We start from the raw sequence: 25168 nt of genomic DNA on the forward strand, positions 1-25168 counted from the left end.
AGAGACGCTCAAGGAAAAGAGAACAGCAGGAGGCAATGCGATGTTTATCAGAGAAGTGTTTTAAGTGGGCAGACAGGTGGAAGCCACCATGAAGGAAACATGCGTTTGAAGTGATGCCAAATGGGAGTCTGGGTACAAAGAACCAGCGGTAATAGTAAAATACTTGAGGAGAAGACTGAATCCAGAGAAGAGAAGAGAATGGGTCCAGGAAGCACATGCTGACAACATTTTAAGCAATGACACTGTGCCAGTGGAAAGTTTAGTTGAACCCAGCAGCAGAAATGTTCAGAAAGGGGAAAAAAATACCCAACAAAACCAAACAAAACAACTCAGCAATAAGTGGAGGACAAATGAACAGAGGAAAAGCACTAAAAGAAGAGAAGGCAAAGAGAGCAAGGGTCTTGGCTTGCTGACTTGGAGTCTTTCCAGGGACTTGAGCAGGAGCAGGTTGGGCCTCAGGGTATTTGAAATGACTGTTACACAGAACTTTAGCCAAAACTCATTCACATAACTCCTATGTAAAAACTGTATCTTCAAAGCCGTTCTGGAGATGCATGTATGCAGCCCCAACCCTGCCAATCCCTGTGCCGTACAACCCTAGATGATTACTGCTCTCCCTGGAGAATGGCTTGGGTTTGTGATGTCCAAGTACACACACACTCGCTGTGTGAGTTACACCTGGACACTGCAAAGAAAACTACTGACCTACAAAGTACAGCTCCTTAGCTCTCAGTAAAATAGGTTCAGACAAAGGTGTCACAGAGTTGGGCCCAACACTGCTCCCTGGGGAAGGTGCTGCTCAAAAGTCCTTTAAATGGAGTCCATGTGAAGCAGTATTTCCAGCTGAGATGGTCCCTGTGCTTTCTTAATTAGGGATTTTTTGATCAGTGATTGTTGAAGGCTGTTCCCTGCCAGACTGTTATCACCCTTTCTTTCCTCCATCCTCTTTCCTCCCAGAGAATGACCACGGTGCCTCTGAAAGTAAACAAAGCACAGGACAGGTTTGGCAGGACCTTTCAAAAGGAAAATATTCCCTCTCCGTCTGAGTGGTTATGAATAATGATCTCTGTAGCACATTTAGTTCAGACTTCAAAGCCTTTGTCACCGAGGTTGTGTCAAAGCTGATTTGAAACACAGACTGACATAAGTGAAAGAACTCACAGGAAATACAATTCTTGCCCAGAACAGATTGTCAGAGTACCTTTGGCCACCTGGGTTAAGCTGCTTTTTATAAAGGATTAGATTCTTTTCTCAACACCCTCTCCTGGCTCTCTGTCTGTTATACCTCTTCCACAGGGAAACGTGGCTTTCAACGCTGACTGCAACAAAGGCAAAGGGTGAAGAGCTGCTGAGTGTCATCAGAAATGATCCCTGTGTGGCACTGTCAGTGCCTGTGGCTGGAGCCCAGCCTGGAGCATCTCCCCTGGGCACCCCCGTCCTGGTGCGGTGACCCCACCACTGCCTTTCCATGGGCTGTGGCACATTTGCCTGCCTATCAAGCAGCGTTTGATGAAGATCAGAGTCAAAAAGAAGGGTAGATGAAATCTGCTTGGCTCATTTCTGTTCCCCACCCTCTGTAAAGCACTCAGCCCTTCCCCCTCCTCACAAAGAGAGAGCTCTTGTGGTTAAACCTTTGCTAAACCAAGATGCAAACTGCTCAGATGCCAGGGGTATGAACACGAAATGAAATGCACATGAAAGCAACCACCCAGCAGTCCTGCCACAGCTGGATGGAGCCCAGTCGTTGTTAGGTTAACTACCTGGGCATGACATGGCCCTTTCCAAACTCTGCTTCTCCAAGCCAAATAGAGATGCCTCCATTCACCTGAATTAATACAGCCAACAAGCAAACCCCACAGGTAGCTATTGCAGTCGAGGCAGAATGTTCTGGAGTCCACTTGATCCCAGAAAAGCAGAAAGTGTTGCTAAGCCTTCTTCCTTTTTTCTTTTGGCCATACACTGATGGTACGTTGTCTACATTTACCTCCCTTTGATATGGCTTTCTGACAGAGGGGTGGTGAGCACACAGACCATGATAACCCCAAGGCTTCTGAGCATGGTCAACACCCTCCTTGCAGCATGGTGAAAGCCCATGTAAAAATAGGCTCCTTGTTCAACTGCAGTGTGTTCAACTTATGCAGAACCTCACGGTTCTCCTCTCAACCAACTGCTTTTGTGCACATATAGGTGGCCCATGGTGAGTGTGGAGCAATTTGGTACTTCCAGGATCTAGGAGAAACACCTTCAATCAGGTTGATTAAAACCAAGCAGACAGCATTGGACAGCAGACAGCTTCCAGGAGTGTAAGAGGGGTTTTGCTGGATTCCTGTGGAGGGAGAAGTTGGGTTGGATTCTCCCAGGAGCTGCTGGGGCTGAACTCTGCATTTGCCTCAGTGGCTGTGCCGGTGAAGGGTGCAGACCCAGATTTAGGGAAAATGAGATGAGTTTGCGTGCCTCTGGTTTTGGATGCCAGCAACCTGTTTGTGCAGAGGCACCGAGTTGGGGTTTTGATCTCAGTAGGAGTTCTGGGTGCATAATACTCATGCAAATCAGGCTGCGGGTATCTGGAGTCAGGCAGCCAAAAACACAGGCGCCCCAAATGTACAGGCTGTTTATTATGTAAACACAGCTCAAAATCTCTCCACATTTAGTTTTCCCATGTTGATAATCCTGTGACCCTAAAACATTCCACGAATGGATGCTGGGAAGAGAGTGAAGTGATCATTTAGCAGGAATAAAAAGCAACCCAATCAGTGATACTGCACTTCCATATTATTGACAGGAAAATACATATCAAAACACCTGACTCCTTGCCCATCCTATGACCTGGAACATATCGGGCCAATTCTCTGTGGTCCTGGTTGTCCACACCAAAAGTATTTATCCTGAAGATGTTGCCAGTGTTTGCAAAACCCAGCGGAAGGGTGATCATGGTTTTGCTGGGTGGCTGAGGTAAATGTGTTTGGGAGAAGTGCTGGTTCAAGGCAAAGAATAAGATTTTTTGCCCTCTTAGAAAAAAAAGTAACCCAAATATTTCTTATTATCTTGAAACTTTGCACATGATGCAGAGTGCCACAGTCTCCTTACTCTGCTCTTTAATACCTTCCTTTCAGAGATTTAGGTCAACCTTTAAATGAATATTTCCATCCTGAAGAAGTCCAAAAGTTTCCATTTGATGTTTCTGGAAGAAATAAATTTGGAGTGTGCCAGACTCAACTTTTTCAATGCTATAATTCTTTTTCCTGCCTTTCTTTTTTTCATCTGGAACTGTTTGCTTCGCTCAGCCTGAACTTGCAGTTCTTGTCAGTGCATCTGAAATGCCATTTTCCCAGAGAATACAGCAGTCACAAAAATAGTTCATCCAGCTGAACACAGGCAGAGGATTTCAGTCTCATCTAGTTGGTTACTGATTTGTAAACTGGCTGGCAGCCTGTAGCCTGGTAGCCAAGTTGCCAAATTGTTCTTTATTTCTATTGAATGAACTTCTAGGAACTCCAGTGAGTAAGCAGGGCCCTGTTTTATTAGGCACTACACATCCATCTAAAGCCAAGCTTACCCATGCTGCAAAGAGAGTATTTCTAGCAAGTAATGAAATCAGCTGGAACAAAAAGGTGGGCTGTGAATAAACTAGAAGCTTCAGCTGAAAAGATAATCAAGAGAGTTATGTGCCTTGTCCAAAGGCATTGAAAGCAACGGGAGCCTAAGGGTGAGAGACTGGGTGGTAATGCAAGCTATGTTCAGATGCTGGCTTAGCATTTTGTTCACAGATAACAGGCAGCAAGAGTGCTGGGGAGCTCCTTCGGCAGGAATATCTTCTTGGCTTCAAAGCAGTGTTGCTCTTCTCCCTGACTCCCTCACTGGAAGTTTGGTGCCTGTGATAGAGAAGATTGGACACTGAAATACAATCAATGAAACCCCCCATTTGCAGTTTCGTTCCTGTTGTGTTTCTGAAGCAGACAATGCAAGTGGGTATTGGTGCTGGTGACAGGGACTTTCCAAGAGGATGTTTTGGGCCGGTTCAAGGCAGGACCCTGCAACATGTGGGTTGGAAAATCTGGACATTGGACAGCCCGTCTGGGCCCTTGGGCCAGTGCAGGCAGCAGGGACCAAGGCAGCTCACCTGGGCTGCCCAGAGGGCTGATGGAAACCCACCTCACATCCTTGAAGATGCCACCAAAGCCGAGGCACTGCTGCAGTGTGGTCATGCTGTGGCCAACTCCCTTTTCCTGATGGAAAGCAGACCCAGGAAAAACCTTCCATTAGGGATGCCATTGGCACACAGGTACCCCCTGCCCCAGGCAGGATGGCTGGGAGAGCACCGCTCTGCTGTGCACACAAGGAAGAAAGGAGCTGACAGACCTGTTCTGGCAGGCTGCTTGAAGCACCTCAGCTGCTCTGCTGCCCTTGATCACCCAGGGTGCACTGCCTGCCTGTGCCAGCTTGAGACAGCAGCCATAGAGCTGGAGTAGGGGGCTCAGCCAGCAGCACAGAGGAGCCTGTCATGGCACAGCCCTCTCAAAGCAAAAACCTATTGGCCATGTCCGGGAGGATGGTCCCTTTCCCCATCCCTGGTGTGCCTCGGCTCCAAAAAAAGCAGCTAAGTGTGGGTGTGAGGAGAAGCAGCCTTGGCATTGCTGTCCCCCATGGGAACAAAGTAGATTCTGGAATGGCTTGTCATCCACAGAGGGAGCCCATCCCAAAGAGGATGGCTGCCAGAGCAAGGCTTGGCCCTAAGGATGGTTTCAGAGGTTGCAACATGGAGCTGGGTTATGAGGAAGCTGAGATTACCATGGCATGTCCTCCTCTGCCCTGCCGTGCAGTCGGTTTCCCTCCAGGCGGTGTGTGAGAAAGTGAGCATGGATTTAATTGCCGCAGTGGCACAACATCCAGATGTTTTGAATACTTCTGTAGATTCCTCCTCCTTTGTGATGTGGTTAGGGTTGCTGGCAGCAAGGTGGGCAGCATTTTATATTGTGTCAGAGGAGAGAAAGTGATAACCCACTGTGATAGATGGGTGTCTGCTGCTTGCTGGAGCCACCACCGCTGCTGGGTGGGTGTGCACTGGTGATGGAGAAGCGCGGGACCCTGGAGGCCCCTTGGCAAGGAGGGGATGGTCTGGCACAGGTACAGCAGCTCAGGGGTGCAGGCTGCTGGGCTCAGCCTTCGGCTGGAAGCTGAAGCTGAAGGCGCAGGAGCAGCCATGAGAGCTTCTTCTCTGCTGAGCTCCACCTCATCACAGCTGTGACTCCAGAGCAAATATCACACACGTTTGATCCTGAACAAAACCTGGCTTTGGTTAGAACACCAAATGCAAACCTCCTGGGGATCCTGGATGCTGAGCTGGGGCTAAACACTGTATCTCTGACCTCACCAATGTATCCCACTGCCTTTGCAGCCCCTTGGCAGCCCACACCCAGCCCATGGTCCCATGCCACTGGAGTTACTGGCTCCAGTTATACCCCAACAGTATGAACTTCCAGCTCTGCAGTTCAGCTACCAGTAGCTGAAACTTCTGCTGATGCCCTGCTGTATGTGGACAAGGTGGCAGTGAGAGCTAGCACATGATCTGTATATGTGTGCAGGACAGGCCTGAGTACCAACCAGCGTTAAACAGTGACTGCATGAAACAAAATTAAGCTACTTTGAAATATTTGCTGCAACTCCTTATGGAGGATCGTGCATACACTCTTCTCTGGCTGGACTGTACATGCCAAGACACAGATCGCAGATGAAGCACCTCTTCTAGTTGACAATGTTGCTTTGGAACTGCACCTCCCTGAATGTCTGGATATGAACTGTCACTTACTGCTGTCAACCTGACTGATAAGTGCCACACACTGATCTTACCTGGGCTCTCCTGCTGCTGTCTGCCGAGTGTGTGCTTCTGCATGCAATGCTGGTAATGGATGCTGCTGTTCCCTTTGGGTCAGGTGTCTGATTAATGTTGATCTGGTTCCATGCTTGCTGTGCCAGTTTATCACAATGAGTTATAGGGCACTGCTTCCTGGGAAGGTTCTTTGGGGAACAACAGACCAGCTCTGGCAGAAGCAGAAGTTGCAGACCTAGGCTGGGTTTTCTCAATCCCCTTCTGCAGTGAGTGTGTGCAGCTCTAACTTTCAAAACCCTCTTTCCCCTGGTTATCTTTGTCTCCTTGATGGAATAAGCAGCCCCCGAGCATCTTTTTTTCCTTTCCTAAGGCTGGGAGATCAGCTCTGCATCTAAGGCTATAGCTATCCCACAGGATAGGGCTCCCCACCTTATCAGCTGAGCTGGCCCCCTCAGTGTTAGTCCAAAGATCACACAGGAGGTGGGTTTCAGTGTTTGGTTTTTAAGAAGAAAACCGTTTCTGCATTTTGTATATAGACTGTATATATATATAGCCTATACACAACACACAAACAACAAACTTGTAGTGATTCCTGATGTGTTTAGTGTTTGGCAGTGAGAAAAAAATGTGGGTGGGGAGTACAGCACCTACTGCAATATCCTTCACACCTCCTTGCAGAGGGAAGGAAGGGAACAAAAACAGTTTGTCTTTGGCAAGTGCTTGTGCTTTTCTGTAGGGCTCAGAAGGGGAGACTGAAGCTGTCAGCTCTAAATGCAAGCAAAGGTCTGCGCATCTTGTGTAATATCTGTGCAAAGGTGAAAAATAAACCCTACAAAGCCTGCAGGGTTAAATTAACCTAATGAATGTGATACATAGAGGGGAAGAACCAGAGTGGAGGAAGCAGGAGCCAGGACTATTTGGTTGGTCACACTTAGGGGATTTCTGGAGGCACAGGGATGAGGCTGTGGCAATGGGAGCTCCTCACATGATGATGAACTGCAAAACTGAACCCCTCCAAAATCCCCTTGGTGTTTTTCTTTGACTTCACCATGCAACAAGGGACCAGAAGTGCTTGAGAGGAGGCAGAATCGCTCAGGGCAACTGGGGACTTTAGGAAAGTACCTGCTGCCTCTGAGAGCAGAGCAACACCCATCATCTTCCCCAGCTCATCTTCACTGAGGCTGTGAAGATCTAAATAGTGGTGGGAGCTGGCAAGTGAATATCCGGGGGATTTCAGAGCCTGGGAATTGCAGCAATCTTGTGTGGAGGTGGTTACTTCTGTGGCCAACTCCTCATCCAAGACAAAAGGGCTGGTTTTTGGAGGGTGCTGGAAGTGCGTGTCACAAGTGCCAAGGAAGCAGCTGGGAGACTGTGATGTGTTTTGGATAATCAGATGTAACTTGTACTGAAGTGAACTCTCTTTCTGGTGGATTGTTATCTTGAAAAGGATGGGGCTTCTTTCTAAAGCCTACACATAGGGTGGTCTTGCCAAAGGAGACAACCAATGTAGGGTGGTCTTGCCACAGGAGACCACCAGTGTAGGGGATCAGCATTACTTGGCAAGGTAGGGTGCTCCCTGAAGAGTGAAGGGGCAGCTCCACCTGTGAAAGTTGGCAGGGTCCTGCCATGGGAGATGGGGGTTTCCCACAGGAACCATGTGAATGCCTTGTGCTGCTGCTTGTGTCTTTAGTGTTCCTCTGCTCTACGCTCATTCCTCTGCCCAGCCACAAAAGGCTTTAACCCCCAGACAGAGGAGCTATAGGCGCTTTTGAAGTAGACCCATTGGGTTTGTTGGCTGCTCCCACATGGCTGCAAATAACTTGTGGGGGATGTAACTGAAAGGAAGAAAATAAATGGTGAGGGCTGCAGCTGAAACCCTCACAGAGCAGTGCCCAGACAGGCTCTTCTGAAGCACACCAACCAGCTGCCTGTGCCTGCCCAGGTAGCAGGATGGCCACTAGTTTTGCTGTTCTACAGTGTGCAAAGATGGTGCCATGCCCCAGAAATTCAGTTTTCCAGCCTGGTTTGCTCGGAAGTGAATTGCTGTGGAGCTGTGCTGGGGAGTGATGGGTGTTTATATGTCAGAAACTAGAAAGAAAATGACAGCATGGAGCTCCATGGGAAGCATATGGATACAGAGAGCTGGCCCAAGTGGGGATCTGGCTGAGCTGTGGTTTCCTAATTGCTTTAAGCAGACTAAAGTCCTCTCCTCTCCCCATTTTGGGTTTTGTCGTGGTTTAAGCCCAGCCTGTCAATTCAGCCACTCAGCCGCTCTCTCACTCCCCCCCTTCCTCCCCCCACTCCCAGAGGGATGAGGAGGAGAACCAAAAGAATGTAACTCACATGGGCTGAGATAAGAACAGTCCAGTAACTAAGGTATAACACAAACCACTGCTGCTAACACCAATAATAATAATGATAAGGGAAATAACAAAGGAAGAGAATACAACCGCTCACCACCTGCCGACCGATACCCAGCCTGACCTGAGCAGTGATCTAACCCTTCTGGGAAACTGTCCCCAGTTTATATACTGGGCATGACATGCTGTGATATGGAATACCTCTTTGGCCAGTTTGGGTCAGGTGTCCTGTCTGTGCTTCCTCCCAGCTTCCCCTCCTCCCTGGCAGAGCATGAGGCTCAGAAAGTCCTTGGTCAGAGTAAACATTACTGAGCAGCAACTAAAAACATCAGTGTTATCAGCGCTGTTCTCAGGCTGAAAGTCAAAACCACAGCACTGCACCAGATACTAAGGAGGAGAAAAAATGACTGCTACTGCTAAACCCAGGACAGGTTGCATGTTCCCACTGTCCATCTTGCAGCAGCAATGCTGCTTGTGCAGTTGGGTGGTGAGCTGGATCGTGGAGCTGAAGCAGCTGAAAACTAGCCTCTCCTTTCTCTGCAGGTTATTTTTGCCTAGGTCAGTGTGCATCATGGCTGGTGCTGGCACTGGGAGGGTGGTGGGAAGACCTGGGTTTACCAGACTAGCATTTGTGGCTGATGATGTGGGAGGGAGGCTCCTTGCTGTCAGTCAGGGTAAGCCAGGTTGTGCTGGCTGCTCTAGAGGATGGGTTAGAGCTGGGAAGCTGATTCTCTGTCATGTTGTTGTCCTTTCCTTCCCCTTGTCAGCCTCAGTTGCAGCTGCGTGTGCTGCTTGTTTTTGCAGCTGCTCCTGCAAGCAGTGCATTGTCTCCTGCTGCTTTGTAACAACTCAGGCTTGCTGGTGGGCTGACACCTCTTTTTTCCCCACATAGGCACATCCATGCCTGTATTCAGATGGACTTACTGTGGTATGTGCTCAATTTGGTTGCACATTAAGACATTGCTAGTTTACACAGATGCGAAAGGTGGCCTAAATGCTCAGGAACAGTCCCCACCTGTGTCCATGGCCTGTGATTTTTATTCAGTTTTGTTTTGTTTCAGCATTCATAAGATTTAGATTACAACCAAATAATTTGCTTGATGGGTCATGTTATTACAGCAGCAGCTAAAATAATCTAAGAAGCTGGAGGTAGCACCTCTTGGTTTCAGTGACAGTGGAGGATAAGATTATAGAATCAGAATCATAGTATGGTTTAAGGGACTCTCAAAGGTCATCTAGTTCAGTCCCCCTGCAATGATCAGGGACATCCTAAACTACATTAGGTTGCCCAGACCTATATCCAGCCTGGCCTTGAATGTCTCCAGGGATGACGCATCCACCCTCTCTGGGCAACTTGTGCCGGTGTTTTACCACCTTTGTTGTAGGGGCAGAAAAGAAATCCTTGGTTAATAGTTACCAATAGACCAGGTTAGAAGCCCACAGTCACAGCACAAGGTCTGTGAGGTTTATTTGTGGCTTCCTAGGGCTGCTGGCGACGCTGCTATGAAATGGGAAAGACCAAAAGATGACAGGACAATTACTCTGTGGCCTGGAATCTGCTTACTTACTGCACAGAGACCACATGTGACTGGGACCCACAAGAGGCATCTGTCATACATAGAGTATCAAGGTGGAAAAAGTAGGAGTGAACTAGAGACAGTAGATGCTCATTTTCTGCCCAGGAGTGCTGAGCCAGCTCTTGAAGAGGTGCATCAATTGGTTTTCCCCTTTGCTTTTCTGGCAGTCAACCTTTGGCTCTAATGGGCTCATCACACGTAACCCATCTCCAACAGGTGGGAAGCAGACAGGACTGCTCTGCCCACCTCTCCCCAGCAGCAGGCACCACGCTCAGCAAAGCCTCACAACACCTCCTTTCATTGTTTTCCTTCCGAAAAGTGACTTCCCGACCCAAGGCATGAACTGTGGTTGACATTTTGTGGAGCACAGATGAAAATGGGCAGAGCTGAAACTCTCCCTTCTTCTGTAAACAAAAGCTGGGAGAAAAACAGTTGTTTTGAATTTAGAGAAAATGTTTTCCTTGGAAAAATGAATAATTTCCTGAAGGATTTAACAACCAGATGAAAAATGTTTCCTTCTTTCTGAAATTCTCTCAGATAAATATTTGCCCTTTTGCAATCAGCCTCTCACACCCGTAGCTGTGCTCTGTTGTTTTTCAGCAGGGACCAGGCATCTCTCCCTCCATCCCTTCCCATACAGTGTATGTCTGCTTCAGCCACAGATGCTGCACTTAGGAGACCCCCCCAAACCTTTTGCTGATGGTCTGGAGCATGAGAGCAACATTTATTCCAAGGCAGTTCACTATTTCTTCTCTCAAGCATCATTTGAAAAGGTCTCTATCCTCCCTTGTTAATGTGCCTTTGTCATCCGCATTTCCCAAACCAGAAGCACTTTGGAAACCAGATGCATGTTTCCACCATGTCCCACCAGGCCTGTGCAGATGTCTTGGGTATCTCAAATGGCACTTATGTTTTGCTCCTGCCTTTGCTCCATGGAGACCAGCCCTTGAACCGAAGTTTTCCAAAGGGTGTTGTTATCCCAGTCCATTGTCCACTGCTGAGCACTGCTCCCTTAGCCAGGCTCCCACAGAGATGGGATGCAGGGCAGCAAAGAGGCTGCCTGACCATGTGGACGTGGTGAAGCCTTGACATTAAGCAAGGAAAACTCTGCAATGCTGCTAGATCTGAGCCACTGGAAAAGAGCAATGCAAGGTAGTCTTCATAATGGGCGTAAATAATCAACGGATTTAGGAGCCTAAAGGATCAGTCTGACTTCCAAATGCAAAACAAGTGGTTTTCTGTTGATTCCAGTGAAAACTGAGGGTTAATCAGTCCTTTTGGAAAGTGGGCCATATGTTCTTATGTCTTCAGATGGACTTGGCTTAATCTTATGAAGTGTTTTCTTTCTGTACACCAGACTTATCTGCTGGTGTGAAAACATTTCTAATGAAACTCTTCTTACTGGAAAGCGCAAAACTTGACAGCCCTGGACACCTAAGTCCTTGATAACTGGGTCTGAAGCTGATTTTGTGCTGTCAGTTTGACTGTGTTGGGAGCTGATGGATGTCAACACTGAATCCAGGTCTCTGCAAAGTGCCATGAAAACAAATTGTTATGGCTTTCACTCCCAGGTGGGAATTGGCTTGGTTGAGGAGGCTGCTGTGGGGGTTAAGTTTCATTTCTGTCGCAAATCCTTAATTTCTCCTGGTGGACACTGCTCAGATCTCTGTGTTGCACAGATTTTATACAGCCCTTATTTCCATTGGCTTTAGCAGAGCGAAGCTGTCACTTTGTGCATGGAATTGTGATGGTGGAACTGCAGATCTGTCTGGCCCATTTTCCTGCTGTTCTGTGTAACATTAAGGGAATTTCAGCAGTGGGCTGGACCATGTGCATTGAATGAGTGAAGTCCTGGCCATGTGAAATTTGGTTGCCTGTTAATTACTCTTGTTTGCTGATTCCAGTGAATTTTTAGGAGTCAGCTGGGATGTGAGCCAGGGAGGCATGTGAAGAGAAAGAACCCTTCGTCTGTGAGACAGTGTGTTCCCAGGAGCATTCACCAACACTAGGAACATTTTGAAGAGAAAAATGGAACAGTCAGCTCTTCCTGATGTATTTGTTACTCTATTTGCAGGCAATTTCCCCAGGGTCGTTCTCAGGTGGGGAGTAAACCTCTCACACTAGCTAGAGGGTTGGAAGAAGCATGTTTGTTGGGTTATTTGGGGTTTCATGGCACCAAAATGGCACCTGAATGTGCGCTTCTCCCTTTCCCCTTTCTGTTTCACACCAGCCATTCCCAAAAGATTGGGGTGTTCTCTGGAGCCTTTCCTGCAGGTGCAGCCCACACATCACCCAAAGAAACAAGTGTGGCTCCATCCTGTAGCTCCCGAGCCACGAGCAGCCCCTCCAGGAAGCTGTTGTACAACGGGAGCTTCAGTTCCTCCCTTGCATCCTGCTTGTTTAGTTGGAATAAAACAGAGTATGAGTTGCACTGATTGCAGTCAGTAAGGATATTGTGTATTAGTGGGACATTACAGTGTGCAGAATTCAGGGTGGAAAAGCATAAGGAGAGCTAGTGACTGGAAGTGGAATTAAGCTACAGTGAAATGGAGAGGAAGGAACAGATTAATGCAAGGGATGATTGACCTTTGGAACAGAGGAGGTGGAGACCTCATCCTGCAGGTCTTTGAATAGAGGCTGGTTCATATACTGCAAGCATGCATTAGCCAAGTGAAAGTTACTGACCTTGGCCCTGCCCTTGGCAAGGCATGTGATGAACACTCCCAGCTTTCATCTCCGTGATCATCAGAACCAGCTCTTTATTTCCCTCAGCTTTCATGCCATCCCTGCTTCTTTTCCTCACTTTCTTCTGATGGGTCATGTGCTCACATCTTTATCAAGCCCACAGGAAACAATACCTGCTTTGTTCGAGCTGTCTTCACTTCAGTTCCTTCCCTTTACCTTGTCAAACACCAGGAAGGGTTGACTGGAAAACTCTGTCCATTTAGCAGAGCTTGGCTTCCAGTCAACAACCCCAGGCTAACCGTGTTTATCAGGCGGCAGGAGATCAATTCTAATTCCTGAACAGTTACATTCTTCCTGTTGCGGCTGTTCTCCAGCGCTTTGAGATGCTGAGAAACTTTATGCACAGGTGTTCGCAGGAGGCAGAAAGATTGATGTGTCCCTGCAGGTTTTACAACTGATCATATCGGTCATAACGACCGCTATTGTCTTACAGGAGGGCACTGTGTTTTCTTTGTTCCCTCTAAATGTTGGTTGTAGTTTGTGGGAGACATCCCAGTGCAGTAACAGAAAGAGGGGCTGTCGGGTGTTAAACTGGCTCCTGTGCTGGAACATACTGATGCTCTACTGAGGCTGGCAGAGATGCACCCACTTGCTTTTGCTGACAAATGGACAGCATTGAAGCAAATGTGTGCACTGCTCCAGTTCTCTACAGCAGTTGCCAGGTTATTTTTCCTCCTGTTTGTATGTTTGGCTGGCCTGAGCCTGTCAAGAATCACAAGAAATTTGGGTCCTGCAGAGTGAACCATTACAGCATAAGCCTTACTCTTCCATGGGCAGTCTAACCAGGGCACACAATGGGTAGAAGAGCTGGTCAATAAGCAAACAGGTTGCCTGGCTTGTGATGCCATGGAAGACAGTCATTAAGCACCATTAATGCTGTCCTTTGAAGCAAATGAAGGCTGTTGCAGCAGGGATACAACATCACTGCCACAGGGGCAGAGGAAAAAGGCTGTTTCATTCACTGGTGACATTGCCACCACTGGCCTGAGCCAGGGAGCTGGCATAAGACAGGTCCCCACACACTGCTGTGCATGGGACATCAATATATCTCCACTGCTGAGCATCCACATCCCACTCCCCTTTTCTTAAGGCAGTAAGGTGAGCAGACTGGAGATATGAAGGTGGGAAGACAGGCTCTTGCCCCTCTTTTTCCGCCTTGGCTGCAAAATGACATGCAACTTTTGAGTTGGTTGGGAAAACCAGGCAGGAACCCCTAGAATGAAGCAACTGATGTGATTTTGTTCACCATTGGGCACAGTCCTGTCTTATGTTTTTGCGCTGGAGCGGCAGGTGCCCTGGCATTGATTTCTTGGCACCTCATGTCCTTGCCTCTTTTGGAAGTAGGTGCTGAGAAGCTCATCCTGCAGCACTACCTGGGTTTAATTTGGCATGACTTGCAGTTTTGCATGGGCTGAGAAGGGATGCTGTTCTCTGCAGCAGAACTGGGCAGGGGGGTGCCCATGATGAATCCAGTGTAGCTGGCAGAACCTGTGTGCAATGGAATCCAATATGGAGAGAGCTGACCTGTGGCAGATCCACCATAATTCTATGCTATTAGAATATTTGCATGGACACACCATCCTTCCTTTCAGGTGATTAATGAAGCAGGCTTGGGTTTTGGCTTTGTGCTGTAGTAGTGCGTCTTCTCTCATCTTGTGCCCTCACGCCTGTCATTGGTGGCTCTTCCTGCATTGCTTGGAAGCTGCTTGGGTTTCAACCTGAAGTCAGGAATTGTCTGAATCAGTGGAAGTCTTTGAGGGGAATGAAGCAGGTGCCTGTTTGCTCATGCTTCACAGGTGGAGTCTCACCTGGGACAAGGGAAAACCTTTCTGCTAAGTATTACTTTAGATGTTTTTCTGCATAGTTAAAACCTGCTGCTGTCAGCACCTCACCCGCAACCTCTCTGTGTCCTGCGGGTGCATGGGCATTGAGGTCCTCTTTGACACCAGTGCAAAATCTGTCCTGGTCAGCACTGGGGAGCGTGCACTGTCATGCCTGCGTCAGCCGCAGTCTGCCAATGTTTGCATCATCCATGATCCCCACGTTGATGCTGGCCTGTGCTAGCTTTGCTTTACAGCTGAGTTAAACTTGGAAACGGGAGGGGAAGATGTACTGGGCATGCACTGCCAGGCCTGCAACCTCCAGAGGATGTTCTCCAATGTCTCTCTGAACTTAAGGCCTCACCTGAGCAATAGCCAAAATCACCAAGAACTTCCTCCATATGCCTTCAATCTGCAGTGTTTGCTATTGTTCAGAGTGCACAGAAAGCTGGGATAGGGTGTGGGATACATCTACTTCCTCTTCTAAAATGAAGGGAAATGGCCTGGAGGTACTGAATTATGGAGCAATACACTTTGTTTCCTTCTTGCTTGATGTCTTGGTTCAGAGAGGGCTTTGTTTTGTGCTTACTCCTTTGCCTTGTGGTTTAAAAAGAACAGTGAAAGAAAACCAAGAACAAAAACCAAGCGAGGAGCAGCTGAGTGGATAACCCACAGATAACCTACAGGTTATCATGGGTCACCCTGAGCCATAGCTGGGATCCAAACGATTTCACCTGTCACAAACTGTTCCTACCAGAGAGCATCAGTGTGGCACTGACCAGATGTGTTTGCCATGGCGTTTGGTGGCACCGAAGAGCAGCACCATAATACCGTAAGCACAAATAATCCCATTGTGCAGCAGACAAGGGCTTCTCTATGGAGTGATGGACAGCAGCAAGCAGTTTGTGCTGCCTCACCTTGCTGTGCCCTAAGCACCCAGCACCTGGTGGCACCCACTATGTCTCCATGCCTTGCCTCTTAGGGGTGAAGATAGGAAAATAAGGCCCTCCCCTGTGCTGGAAAGGCAAAGTATTAATGGCAGGTTTTCTGCACTGGTTTGCAGAGATGACTGCTGCTATGAATACATCAAACTCCTTGACCTGGCCTCCTTAGCAGGATAAAGATAAAGCAACAGTCATCACACCACCTCATTTTTGTTTGTTTTGTCCTCTGTGTCCTCCTCAAGAGAAAGAAGAAGAACCAGGTGCATCCATCTAGGCCCTATTGGGGTGCTCTGCTCATCTCGCAGGGCAGGCAGCAAAATAAATACTCCAAGGGACAGTCTTATCTTCTCTAAACAACATATCCCAGGAAAGATCCATGCACTGCTCATACCTAGTTGGGCATGGGAAGCCTGCAGGTCTCTTTTCCTGATGGAAAACTGCTGCTGTCATGCTGTAGATGCTTGAGTACCTTTGTTTTTAAAAAGAACAACCTTATAGCAATGACTGCACCAACAAAATTTGGCATTCCCACTTTTATATTAAATTTTTTATTGAGATGATGTAATTACAGGCATTTTAAAAATTATTTGCAACTCACTGGCCCTGAGAATAGGCTTTTTTGTTTGTTTTGTTTTGTTACATTCATTTGATCCAGTCCCTCAGCCCCACACCTTAAGAAAACCAAAAAAGCCGTCATCAATGAAAACAGACTAGGAGTTTATTAAAAAAAGAAGACCTCGAACTGCTGCGTTCTGGATTTGCACATGGGTGCAGCCTGACAAGGAGATGTAAAGGATGCATGCATGGAGTCTGAAACTGAGGACGGTGGCAGCAGCTTAGTGTTCACGGGCAGGGCTCCAGTAGTGTTCTTTGGATGCAGAGGCAACAGGTTTCAAACTAAAGTCATAGAATCAAACTAAAGTCATAGAATCATAGAACCATAGAATACTTAGGGTCGGAAAGGACCTTAAGATCAACTAGTTCCAACCCCCCTGCCATCAAGAGCATGTCCTGCTGTGTGGTGAACAGCAGCATGTCCTGCCTGCCTGGCTTGTGGCTTGTTCAGACTTGCAGCAAGAGGATGGCAATGGAGGTCCCACTTAACTGCACACTGTGAAGATCCTTAGCTGGGTGCTGAGGTTGGCAGGGACCTCTGGAGGTCATCTGGTCCACCCCCCTGCTCCAGCAGGGCCAGCTGCCCAGGACCATGCCTGGGGGGCTTTTGCATGTCTCTAAGTACGAGACTCTCCTTTCCCCACCTGTTTTGGTGGCAAAGGCAGAAAGTTTGGTTGCTTTGCTGCTGGCAAATTCTACACTGAGATACCAGACCCTGGGGAGGGAAGAGGGGTGTCAGGGTTGGTGGTAAGACAGCGTTACCTTTGCTAGCCCAGATAGCCAGGCATTCCTGTAGCTTAGTACATCAGTTCTGTGTTTGCACTCCACATATCTGCCACTGGGATGTGAGGTAGATGGGAATCTGTCTACTACAGCTGCTCTGGCCTGGTGTTACTGTCTTGTTTTAGTCATAGCTGATAAACTTGCTTCCAAGACCAGTTGAACTCCTGCAGCTCCCACAACAGGTCCCAGGCCCCTGCAGTTCTGGGCACTCAGTGCAGGCCTGGCAGGAGGCAGGGGACAGCACCAGCCTGAAGATCCTCTGTGGGATCTGCCTGCTCCAAGTTCAAAGGCTATTTTCATTCCAACAAGCGTCAGCCTTGAGAGAACTCTGGTTGTGATGGAGAAGTTGTCTTAAGATGTCCTTTATGTGTGAACTTAAAGAGTTTCAACAACCACCACTTTTTTCTCCCCTTAGACTCTGCAGGTGACAGTGACTGCATTTTTGGTAAAGGTGAATATTGCTTCTGCAAGGTTCCTCCTAGAAAATTTCCCTATGGTACAACATATGTGATTTCAGGATTCCTTGCCTTTTTCCTGTCTTACCCAGAGCTGAGGATGAACCTTGATAGCATACAGTGAGCAGATGGGCTTATACTGGTGGATTGCCCCTCATTGCATTTTGCAGTGTCACTGTGGCAGTGACAAAAACCTGTGGCTCATGAGAGCACTTTATATAGAAGGTCTTGTCACCTTTTTTAGTCCTCACCATCTTAGCAGTAGCTGGAGCAGCCACAATAAATTAAGGCAGTTACGCAGTTGTCAAGACCACAGCAGTAAAGGATATTCCCTTGCACTGACACTCCTGATCACCCTTCATTGGTCATTCATATTCACCTCTTCACCACACCTTCTCCACCTCAGCTCCCAAGACATGGCCACAACTTGGGTGCCCTTGACGTTGTGGCAGAGTAACTCCTTGGTTTCAAGGGACCTTTAGTTTTGGATCTGTGACCACTAAGTCCCTCAGTGCTCCCCAGTCTCACACCTCGTGAGCTCCAAGGACTTCAGAGTCACAACAGAGACAGGTATCAGGTCCACCCATGTTTCTGATACACATTCCCCATCTTTTCTTGAGGCAGAAGAAGTCAAGCACATGGTGTGCCAGGACTTGGAACATACTGACTGTTATTTAAGAGAAAGAAGTGGCTGGGAAAGGCTGATGGAGGGATGTACACCCTGTCCTTTCTCATCAGATACTCACTCTGAGAAATCCCTCCTCACATGATGCCTATCTACATCCCTAACAAAGCTGTTCCTTATACAACCTGTGACTCAGTATTAAGTCTCCTGTGAGACTAGACTATCTGTATTTAAACACTGGGGAGACTACGCATTTCTCAGTGCCATTTTTTCCTGTATAAATCCTCTTGTTAAATATGTGGTGAGATCAAATGTTGTGTTGGTTTAATTGCTGATAAAAGCTCCGTTATGGGAATGTACATTGTTTCTTGGTTTAGAATGGATTAGATTAGCCCATTGATTTTTTTTCCATGTCTAGTATGTGTGTTCCCATAAAAGAAGCCTTCTGGTTTTAATGAACTGGTATGGATGTGCTTTTTTCCAGACACCATGTGATTCCTGCAGTTTCTCTACACATCTTCTCTCTTTGCAAGCATCACTTCTGCTGCTAGATCTTCCTTCCATTAAAAGGACCACTGATGACAGATTGCCAGACAACACAGACTTCCCTGTCACGGTGATTCAAGCAATGTGAAATGAGAAAACCCAGCAGTTTCTCTGGTATTGGGCATCAAGGACTGCTGAGTTTCCTGTGACCAAACTGGGCACAGCTCCTTCCCTCATGCAAATCACCCTCAGTGCAGCAAACCAAATCAGGGGGGTAAAAACTGGGGCACCTTGCAACCTGAACAAAACCAAAACCCAAGAAAGCAACACGGCTGCAGGGTTTCTTTTTGCCTTGGCTTTTAAATCATGTCAGAAATGGGCAAGCTGAGACAAGCTCCCTTGACGGCAGCGCTGTGGGGTGAGGGAAGGTAGTGGGATGCATGAAATAAAACCAAATAACAAAACAAAGCCAAAATCAATTACAAGATAGAAGTACAGCTATTTGGTCTCTAGTTGTCTACCATCGGTTTTCAGACTGGTGAATCACTTACCTCTCCAGCAGCACAAAATGACCCTGAAGAGGCTTCTGAGTAACACAAACCATGTTATGGGTCCCTTTGCTTTCTCCCTACCATGTAAGGAACAGTCCTTCACCTTTCACCCCAAAATTGCTAGCAGATATGAGAAACATCCCTCCCTTTTGTAACTACAGATGCTCCAGCCTTTGCTTTTTTACAGAAAGCATTGAGCTGAATTTCTGCATTGTGGATATATTGTCAATATTGTAGGGGTTACACATATATACATATATATATATATATATATATGAAATGCTTATATATATACACACATATATATATGTATTTGTCCCTGCTCTCCCTCCCCCCGCTCCATTCTATCACTTCCTTGCTAGAGGGAAGGAAAATGTCAACATCAGTCTATTGCAGAGGTTTGTCACATTTATTTCTCTCCTCCCCGGAGCACTTAGGTGATTGGTTTTGGTCCATATTCCAGCAGTTAATAGCCACTCACAAAACTCATGAGCCCAAGCTATGCTGGGATGATATCCCAGCCTACACACGAAGGGTGACTCCTCTTCATTGGACAGCTATGTATGGTAAATTCTTTTGGTAGCTTCAACACATTTCCCAGTGGCAGCACATGTAAATTGATCCAAGCAAACTGGAACCCTTGAGCAAATCCCTTCTTGTGTTGCTATTGTTTTACGCGGTGTTATGTCATGGGACTTGCACAGAAAATAAGAGCACTCTATTTCCATAGGAAAGCCTTCTAAAAAACAAAAAGCATAATCTGATGTCTTGTCCTATGTGAGATAAGGAAAGTCAAACTGCATGTTTATTAGGGAAAAAAACAACAAAAAAACCCCAAAACTGAAACAAACCAAAAAGAAAGAAAGAACTCAAGGGAGACGTTGTAGGAACAGTGAAGTAGTGCGTAAGTCCGGGCTTTCTCCCTGTTACTTTTCTGCCAGCACCACTTCAGCCTGCTAGTTTGTTTTGTTAAGGTGCTTCAGGTCCTGCATGATCTTCAAGCTAAGCGGCGACCCCGAGTACTGCTTCTGTGTTGTTGCTTCGCCTCCCAAACCATGCCAGCCATCTGGGCAGATGTTTCTCCCACGGACCCACAGAGGCGGTGCACCAGTTCCCTTCAGCACTCATCTTCTTGGTATATTTGTTCATCCAGTTCCTGGGATTCAAGGTGCTCAAGGCGGTCTGTTCGGCCACTCATAATCTCATCTGGGGTCTTCATGAACCTGCAAAACAGAGAAACACGTGATTTCCCAGTGGTCTCAGTTTTTATGTTCATCAAGACATTGACGAACAGCTACATCTCTACAGCTCCCAAAACCATCTCAGAATCACAGAATGGTTTGTGTTGGAAAGGACCTTAAAGTTCACCCAGTTCCAACCCCCTGCCATGGGCAGGGACACCTTCCACTAGACCAGGTTGCTCCAAGCCTCGTCCAACCTGACCTTGAACACTGCCAGGGATGGGGCAGCCACAGTTTCTTTAGGCAACCTGTGCCAGTGCCTCACCACCTTCACAGGGAAGGATTTCTTCCTTATATCTAACCTAATTCTCCCCTGTTTAAGTTAGAACTCATTGCCCCTCATCCTACCAATACAGTCTCTGATGAATAGTCCTGAGTATTTCCCAGCTTCTCCCCAGCCTACTGGTGCCTTCCCTTCCCCGCAGCTTGAAAGGAAACAAAAAAAAAATCACATGCATTTACCCCTGCTCCTTGAAAGTCCAAATTTGAACCAAACCCCATGGTTCTTTCCAAAAAAAAAAAAGCTATTTCCTTTTTCTCCTTTGTATTGTCTGCTGTTGTCGTGCAAGATGCTAGCATGCCACAGCTACACTCATTTCCAGTGTCTGGAGACACAACATTCAAGACCTTTATGGCCAGCGTATTTTACAGCAAAAGCAAGGTGTGGAGAAGTAGAGGGCTACTGGTTAGTGCTATCTTCTATGTAGGTGATTGAAGAGAATATGAAATACGAGAATATGAAACACCAAAGGAATAGTGGTGGAAAAAGCCAAGGATCAAGCCAGATCAAGTTCTGGGAAATGGAAAAAGCCCTGAAAGAAAAAGCTTTTTGGTTAGGGAACTGTGAGAAAATATAGTCTCTTCCTGTGTGATTGTAGCAAGCCTAATTGTAATGAAGCAGCATCCTCTGTAAATGAATGCCATGGCTCCCAGCACTAATATCTTGATGCAGTGAGTCTGCATGGGGCTAGAAACAGAAACTGCCTCTGGGGAGGCATGGCAGCAGTAGGAAATGGGAAAGGACATCCACCAGCCTGCAGATCAAGTCTGCAGTCCTGATCTTTGCCAGGATGCTTTTGTGTACTACTGCACAGAGACAGCACGGAAAAGCTCTGCTTTTTCTTTCTGAATTTAATAGCATAGGAAGAGAGTGTGGCACAGGAAGGATGAAATCCTAGTTTAAACACAAATCACTTTCCTAACTCATAAGTACTTCTGGAGAAATTAGGATGAAAGATGTTTATGCTGGACGTGTTACAAAATCTCACAGTCTTCCATTAACGACGCACTGGCTAACATCCAGCAGTACAAAATGTGTTAATCAGAGGAGCTGATTTTATTTCAGGTTGATGATATGCTCAGTATCCTTGCCCCAATGAAAACAAAACCAACTGACAGGAGCTTTGTTACTACCACTGACCCAGAAAAATCACTGCAGAAGCTCATGGGCAAGACTTGCCTCATCTTCTGCCTCTGAGTTTATAAAGCTGAGGGCTCTCCGACTGAAGAATCTGAAGTCTCCCAGCAAATGCATAGCACAGCCTGGAACTAACGTTTTGCCACCCCTTCTAATTTTGGAAGCCATGTGCACGTATGCATTTAGGGGAAAAAAACCCCAGAGGGCTGTGACTCACTGCTGTGTCACTCCCATTTGTATGCTGGAAGAACACTGCTGATATAAATGGTGTTACCGTGGTCAAAAGCGAGCATACACAAGTGGTGAATCAGTCCCTGGCTACACAGTGAAAATGCACCAAAGCCTAAGGGCCAGACTGTGCCCTGATTTAAACCCTGGGCTTGTCTTGTTGATCCTGCAGGAGGAGGAAATCGAAACAGAGAGTGATTCCACTGCCCTCCCTACCTTCTGTCTGCTCTGCTTCCTAAACCATGTGGGAAATGGGCTGATGTGGATTGTACCGCAGTGCTTCAGGTATTCTTTCTGGTCCGTGTTTTAAGGAACCCAGAGTGTTTGTAATAGCATTTGATTAAAGTTTAAAAAATCAACCCAGAACAAGAAGCTAATGCACAAACAGTTCCTGTGACCTCTTCTGTTGCAGAAGACACCCAGGCAACCTATTAGAAACCCTTCTCTGACTCCATTTTACTTACAGCTCTATACAGATATCTGCATAAGAGAACTGTCTGCATGTTACTTATAGACACATTTCCTATTATTTCTATGCTTGTGAGAAATAGCCAAGAAAGGCACATTAATGGCTTGATTTTTTGCAGCTGTTCTTCTTTTTCTCTTCAGATATAAATAGGTCTAAGAAAACAACATCAAAACGTTTTTATTGGGAATTGTGCAAAAAATGCTTTGTTGTTTTTTTTTCCAGTTTCCGAAGGAAATGAGGTTTATATGCTCATGTTTTATGCTCCCTGGTGACCTTTGAATTTGTTGGTCAATTTTGGGCAAGTCTGACAGAGGAACTGAGGTCTCCAAGGGTATTAAGTTTCTACAGTTTTCAGAAAATAGGCAGCCTGGTTGAGAAGACTCCTGTTTTGTTTGTGCCCTCACTGGAGGAGAGGCTCCAAGATAAGCACATTCACTGTTCAGCATCACCGAATTCCCCCAGGGCAGCAGAGTCTTCCCACAAGGCCATAGCGATACAGGTTCCCTTGGTACTGCTGCTGATGGAGCAACCTTGTTTTAACCAGTTGATTTTGCCTGTGATTCGTTCTTCCCTTCACTCTCCTTCCCCCACCTAAGTCTCCTCCTAAGAGCTGACATAAACAAGACATTCCACAGAAACCTTTTCAGCTGTAGATAGTTTGAGTGCTCATGCAGTCCTGTTAGCTATTTAAGAAAACGGACTGTCTTCCTATCGATACCCTTTCGAAGCACATTACTAGCTTCAGACCACTGACATCAAAGCAGTGGCTTTGATGGCATCTTAGTCTTTGGTCTGAGTTCAGTGCTCCTTGGGTCAGACATATGCATCAGGACTCGTTGCTCTTGTCTGAAGAGAACTGGAGTGCTCTCACTCTCTGCCAGCCACACTCAAGTTTGTACAAGTAACTTCCTGCTTTAATGCTGTTTCAGACACTACCTCCTGAATTCTTGGTTGTATCATCCCATCCGATGCATTAGGTTTTATGAACAGCTCCTACAGGTCCCTCTCTTCCTTGTAGGCAGCACTGCTGAAGACATGGTCATCAGCACTTCTCTTCTGTGATGCCAGTGCACTTGAGGAAACACCTGATCGCTGCTTAGCTTTCACCACCAGCTGTGTTTGAGAAGTCAGTTTGGAATGGCTTTTCTAGCAGTTTGGCTGAGATCATGAATCACTTAGCTAAGGTCTTAAACAATGGCACAGCCTGCTTGAAGCAAGTGAAAAGACTTCTATTGACTCCACTGATCATTGAAAGAGGCTCATATTTCTGTAAATTGGTGCAGTTGCCTTGAAATCTGGGAAGCACTGGTTTAGACAGCTTTTACAAATGTATGCCAATTGTCACCTGTGTTATAGCTGTGGCGATGAAGTATCCCCCACACAATTCCACTCTCCATCTTCAAAAGCTAATCGCCTGTATAAAGACATGGCAAAGAAAAGCAAAAATTACCTGAACAAAAGCCTTTGTCCTGGCTCCTTCCGGATAATATTTAGTTTGTAGTAGTGGCGTAGGGCTCTGGACATTTTCTCGTAAGTCATATTTGTTCTGTTCTGTGTTTTTCAAGAGAAAAAGGAAAAATGTGGTGAGATGATTCACTGAAATCTTCCTAAGCCCCGAAAGGAGTTGCAGAACTATCAGAGCTAGCTAAAGTAACCAAGTCAGTTCAAGAAATTACATGTTCCACTCCTTTGCAGGCCCATCCTGCCCCTCCAGCCCTCATCACCAGATTTTTATGGGTCTCTTTTCATTGAGGGCAATTTAAGCAAGGAAGTGTAACAAAAATTCCGAGTGATTTTTTTCTAGTTTCTTGGATCACAGATAACAAAAGGCTTCGTCAACCACAGGAGGAGCCATTAGATGGAGGGAGATGCTGATGCCAAGTGGGACATGACAGGCTTGTTCTTAATGAAAACCACCTTTTGTAAAAGCATAAGAACAGTGGCTAATAGACTGAATCTGTCAGCAATCCCTGCCAAGAGCTCTGTTCCTCTGGGATTCCCCTCCATTAACTAGTTAATGCTTACAGAGCACTGTGGAGATTGAGAGACTACTTCTCATATTATAGGGGTGTAAATTAAGAAGCCCATTAGGTTGTACATCTGCTTTTATATAGAGCCTCCCCTTCATTTTGGGAGCTGCTGACCCAAACATCATAGTCAGAGCACTGAGTGTCACAAGGCACTGGCAGCGTGGGCAGCCCCCATAGTACTGACTTGGAATAGCAGGATCAGTCCCTTAGGCTATGTCTACATGAAGAGCATTCTTCTGGTACAACAAGCACTGGTTACTATGCTGGCAAAAAAACCTCCATTAGAGAGACAACTATACTGGTAAAGCCATGATTGCATGAGTATTAAGCAGCCGCCTTGCCATGGGCAAAATATGCCAAACTAGTAGAAGCATGCTTTTGCTCTTTGAGCCTCCATGTTAGGAGTTTGGCTTGGCACAGTCCAAGATCAGGCAGAAGACTGTAGTGCTGAACTGGATTTATGAAATGAGACTGATCTACCATGTCTAAAATGTCACCTAAGAGCAGACCTCCTCTGCTTGCCTTGGCCACATCAACTCTGCTAAGGGAGGCTACATTTATGCCAGCTCCTGTGGCAATGTTTGTCCTGCAGAATCTAGGTTCTGCTCATTGGGAAGCCCCCTGAAATACCATGTGTGCTTTTTCCATTTCTTATGTACTAAAAGGCTACTGTGTTTCCCAAGTGGCTCATGCAGCTTCAGTTTTAGACACCCAACATGAGACATGATGGCAAGGCCCGATTATTAGCATTGAGGCTGGGTAAAATCTGAACTCTCCGTTCCCAGTTTTGCAGCCCAAGACCTCTAAAACAGATGTTCTTGTAAGCACTGAGTCACAGGAGAAAATCTTGACCTTATCAAGATTTTAGACTATGTATACTCATATATATATATATATATATGTAATCCATACATACTCAGTCCCAAACTGCAAAAATCAGTAACTGTTTTCCAGAGAACAGAGCAGAATTACACTCTTAAAAGAAAATATGTAAT

General features: G+C 46.6%; 1 protein-coding gene across 2 annotated transcripts in view; it reads right to left on the reverse strand.

The window, feature by feature from the left end:
* Nucleotides 1-19176: 19176 nt before the first annotated feature.
* The window catches only part of ETV6 (ETS variant transcription factor 6), a 133569-nt gene continuing 127577 nt past the window's right edge, over nt 19177-25168 (reverse strand). For both annotated transcript variants that reach the window (XM_031047997.2, XM_031047996.2), the window contains exons 7-8: nt 23594-23694; nt 19177-20011 (exon numbers count right to left, since the gene is read on the reverse strand). In XM_031047997.2, the coding sequence (XP_030903857.1) occupies nt 19906-20011; nt 23594-23694 (207 nt within the window). In that variant the 3' untranslated portion in view covers nt 19177-19905. The remainder of the gene's footprint in view (nt 20012-23593; nt 23695-25168) is intronic.

This window comes from Melopsittacus undulatus, chromosome 5 (assembly GCF_012275295.1).
Source record: "Melopsittacus undulatus isolate bMelUnd1 chromosome 5, bMelUnd1.mat.Z, whole genome shotgun sequence".
NCBI lineage: Eukaryota > Metazoa > Chordata > Aves > Psittaciformes > Psittaculidae > Melopsittacus > Melopsittacus undulatus.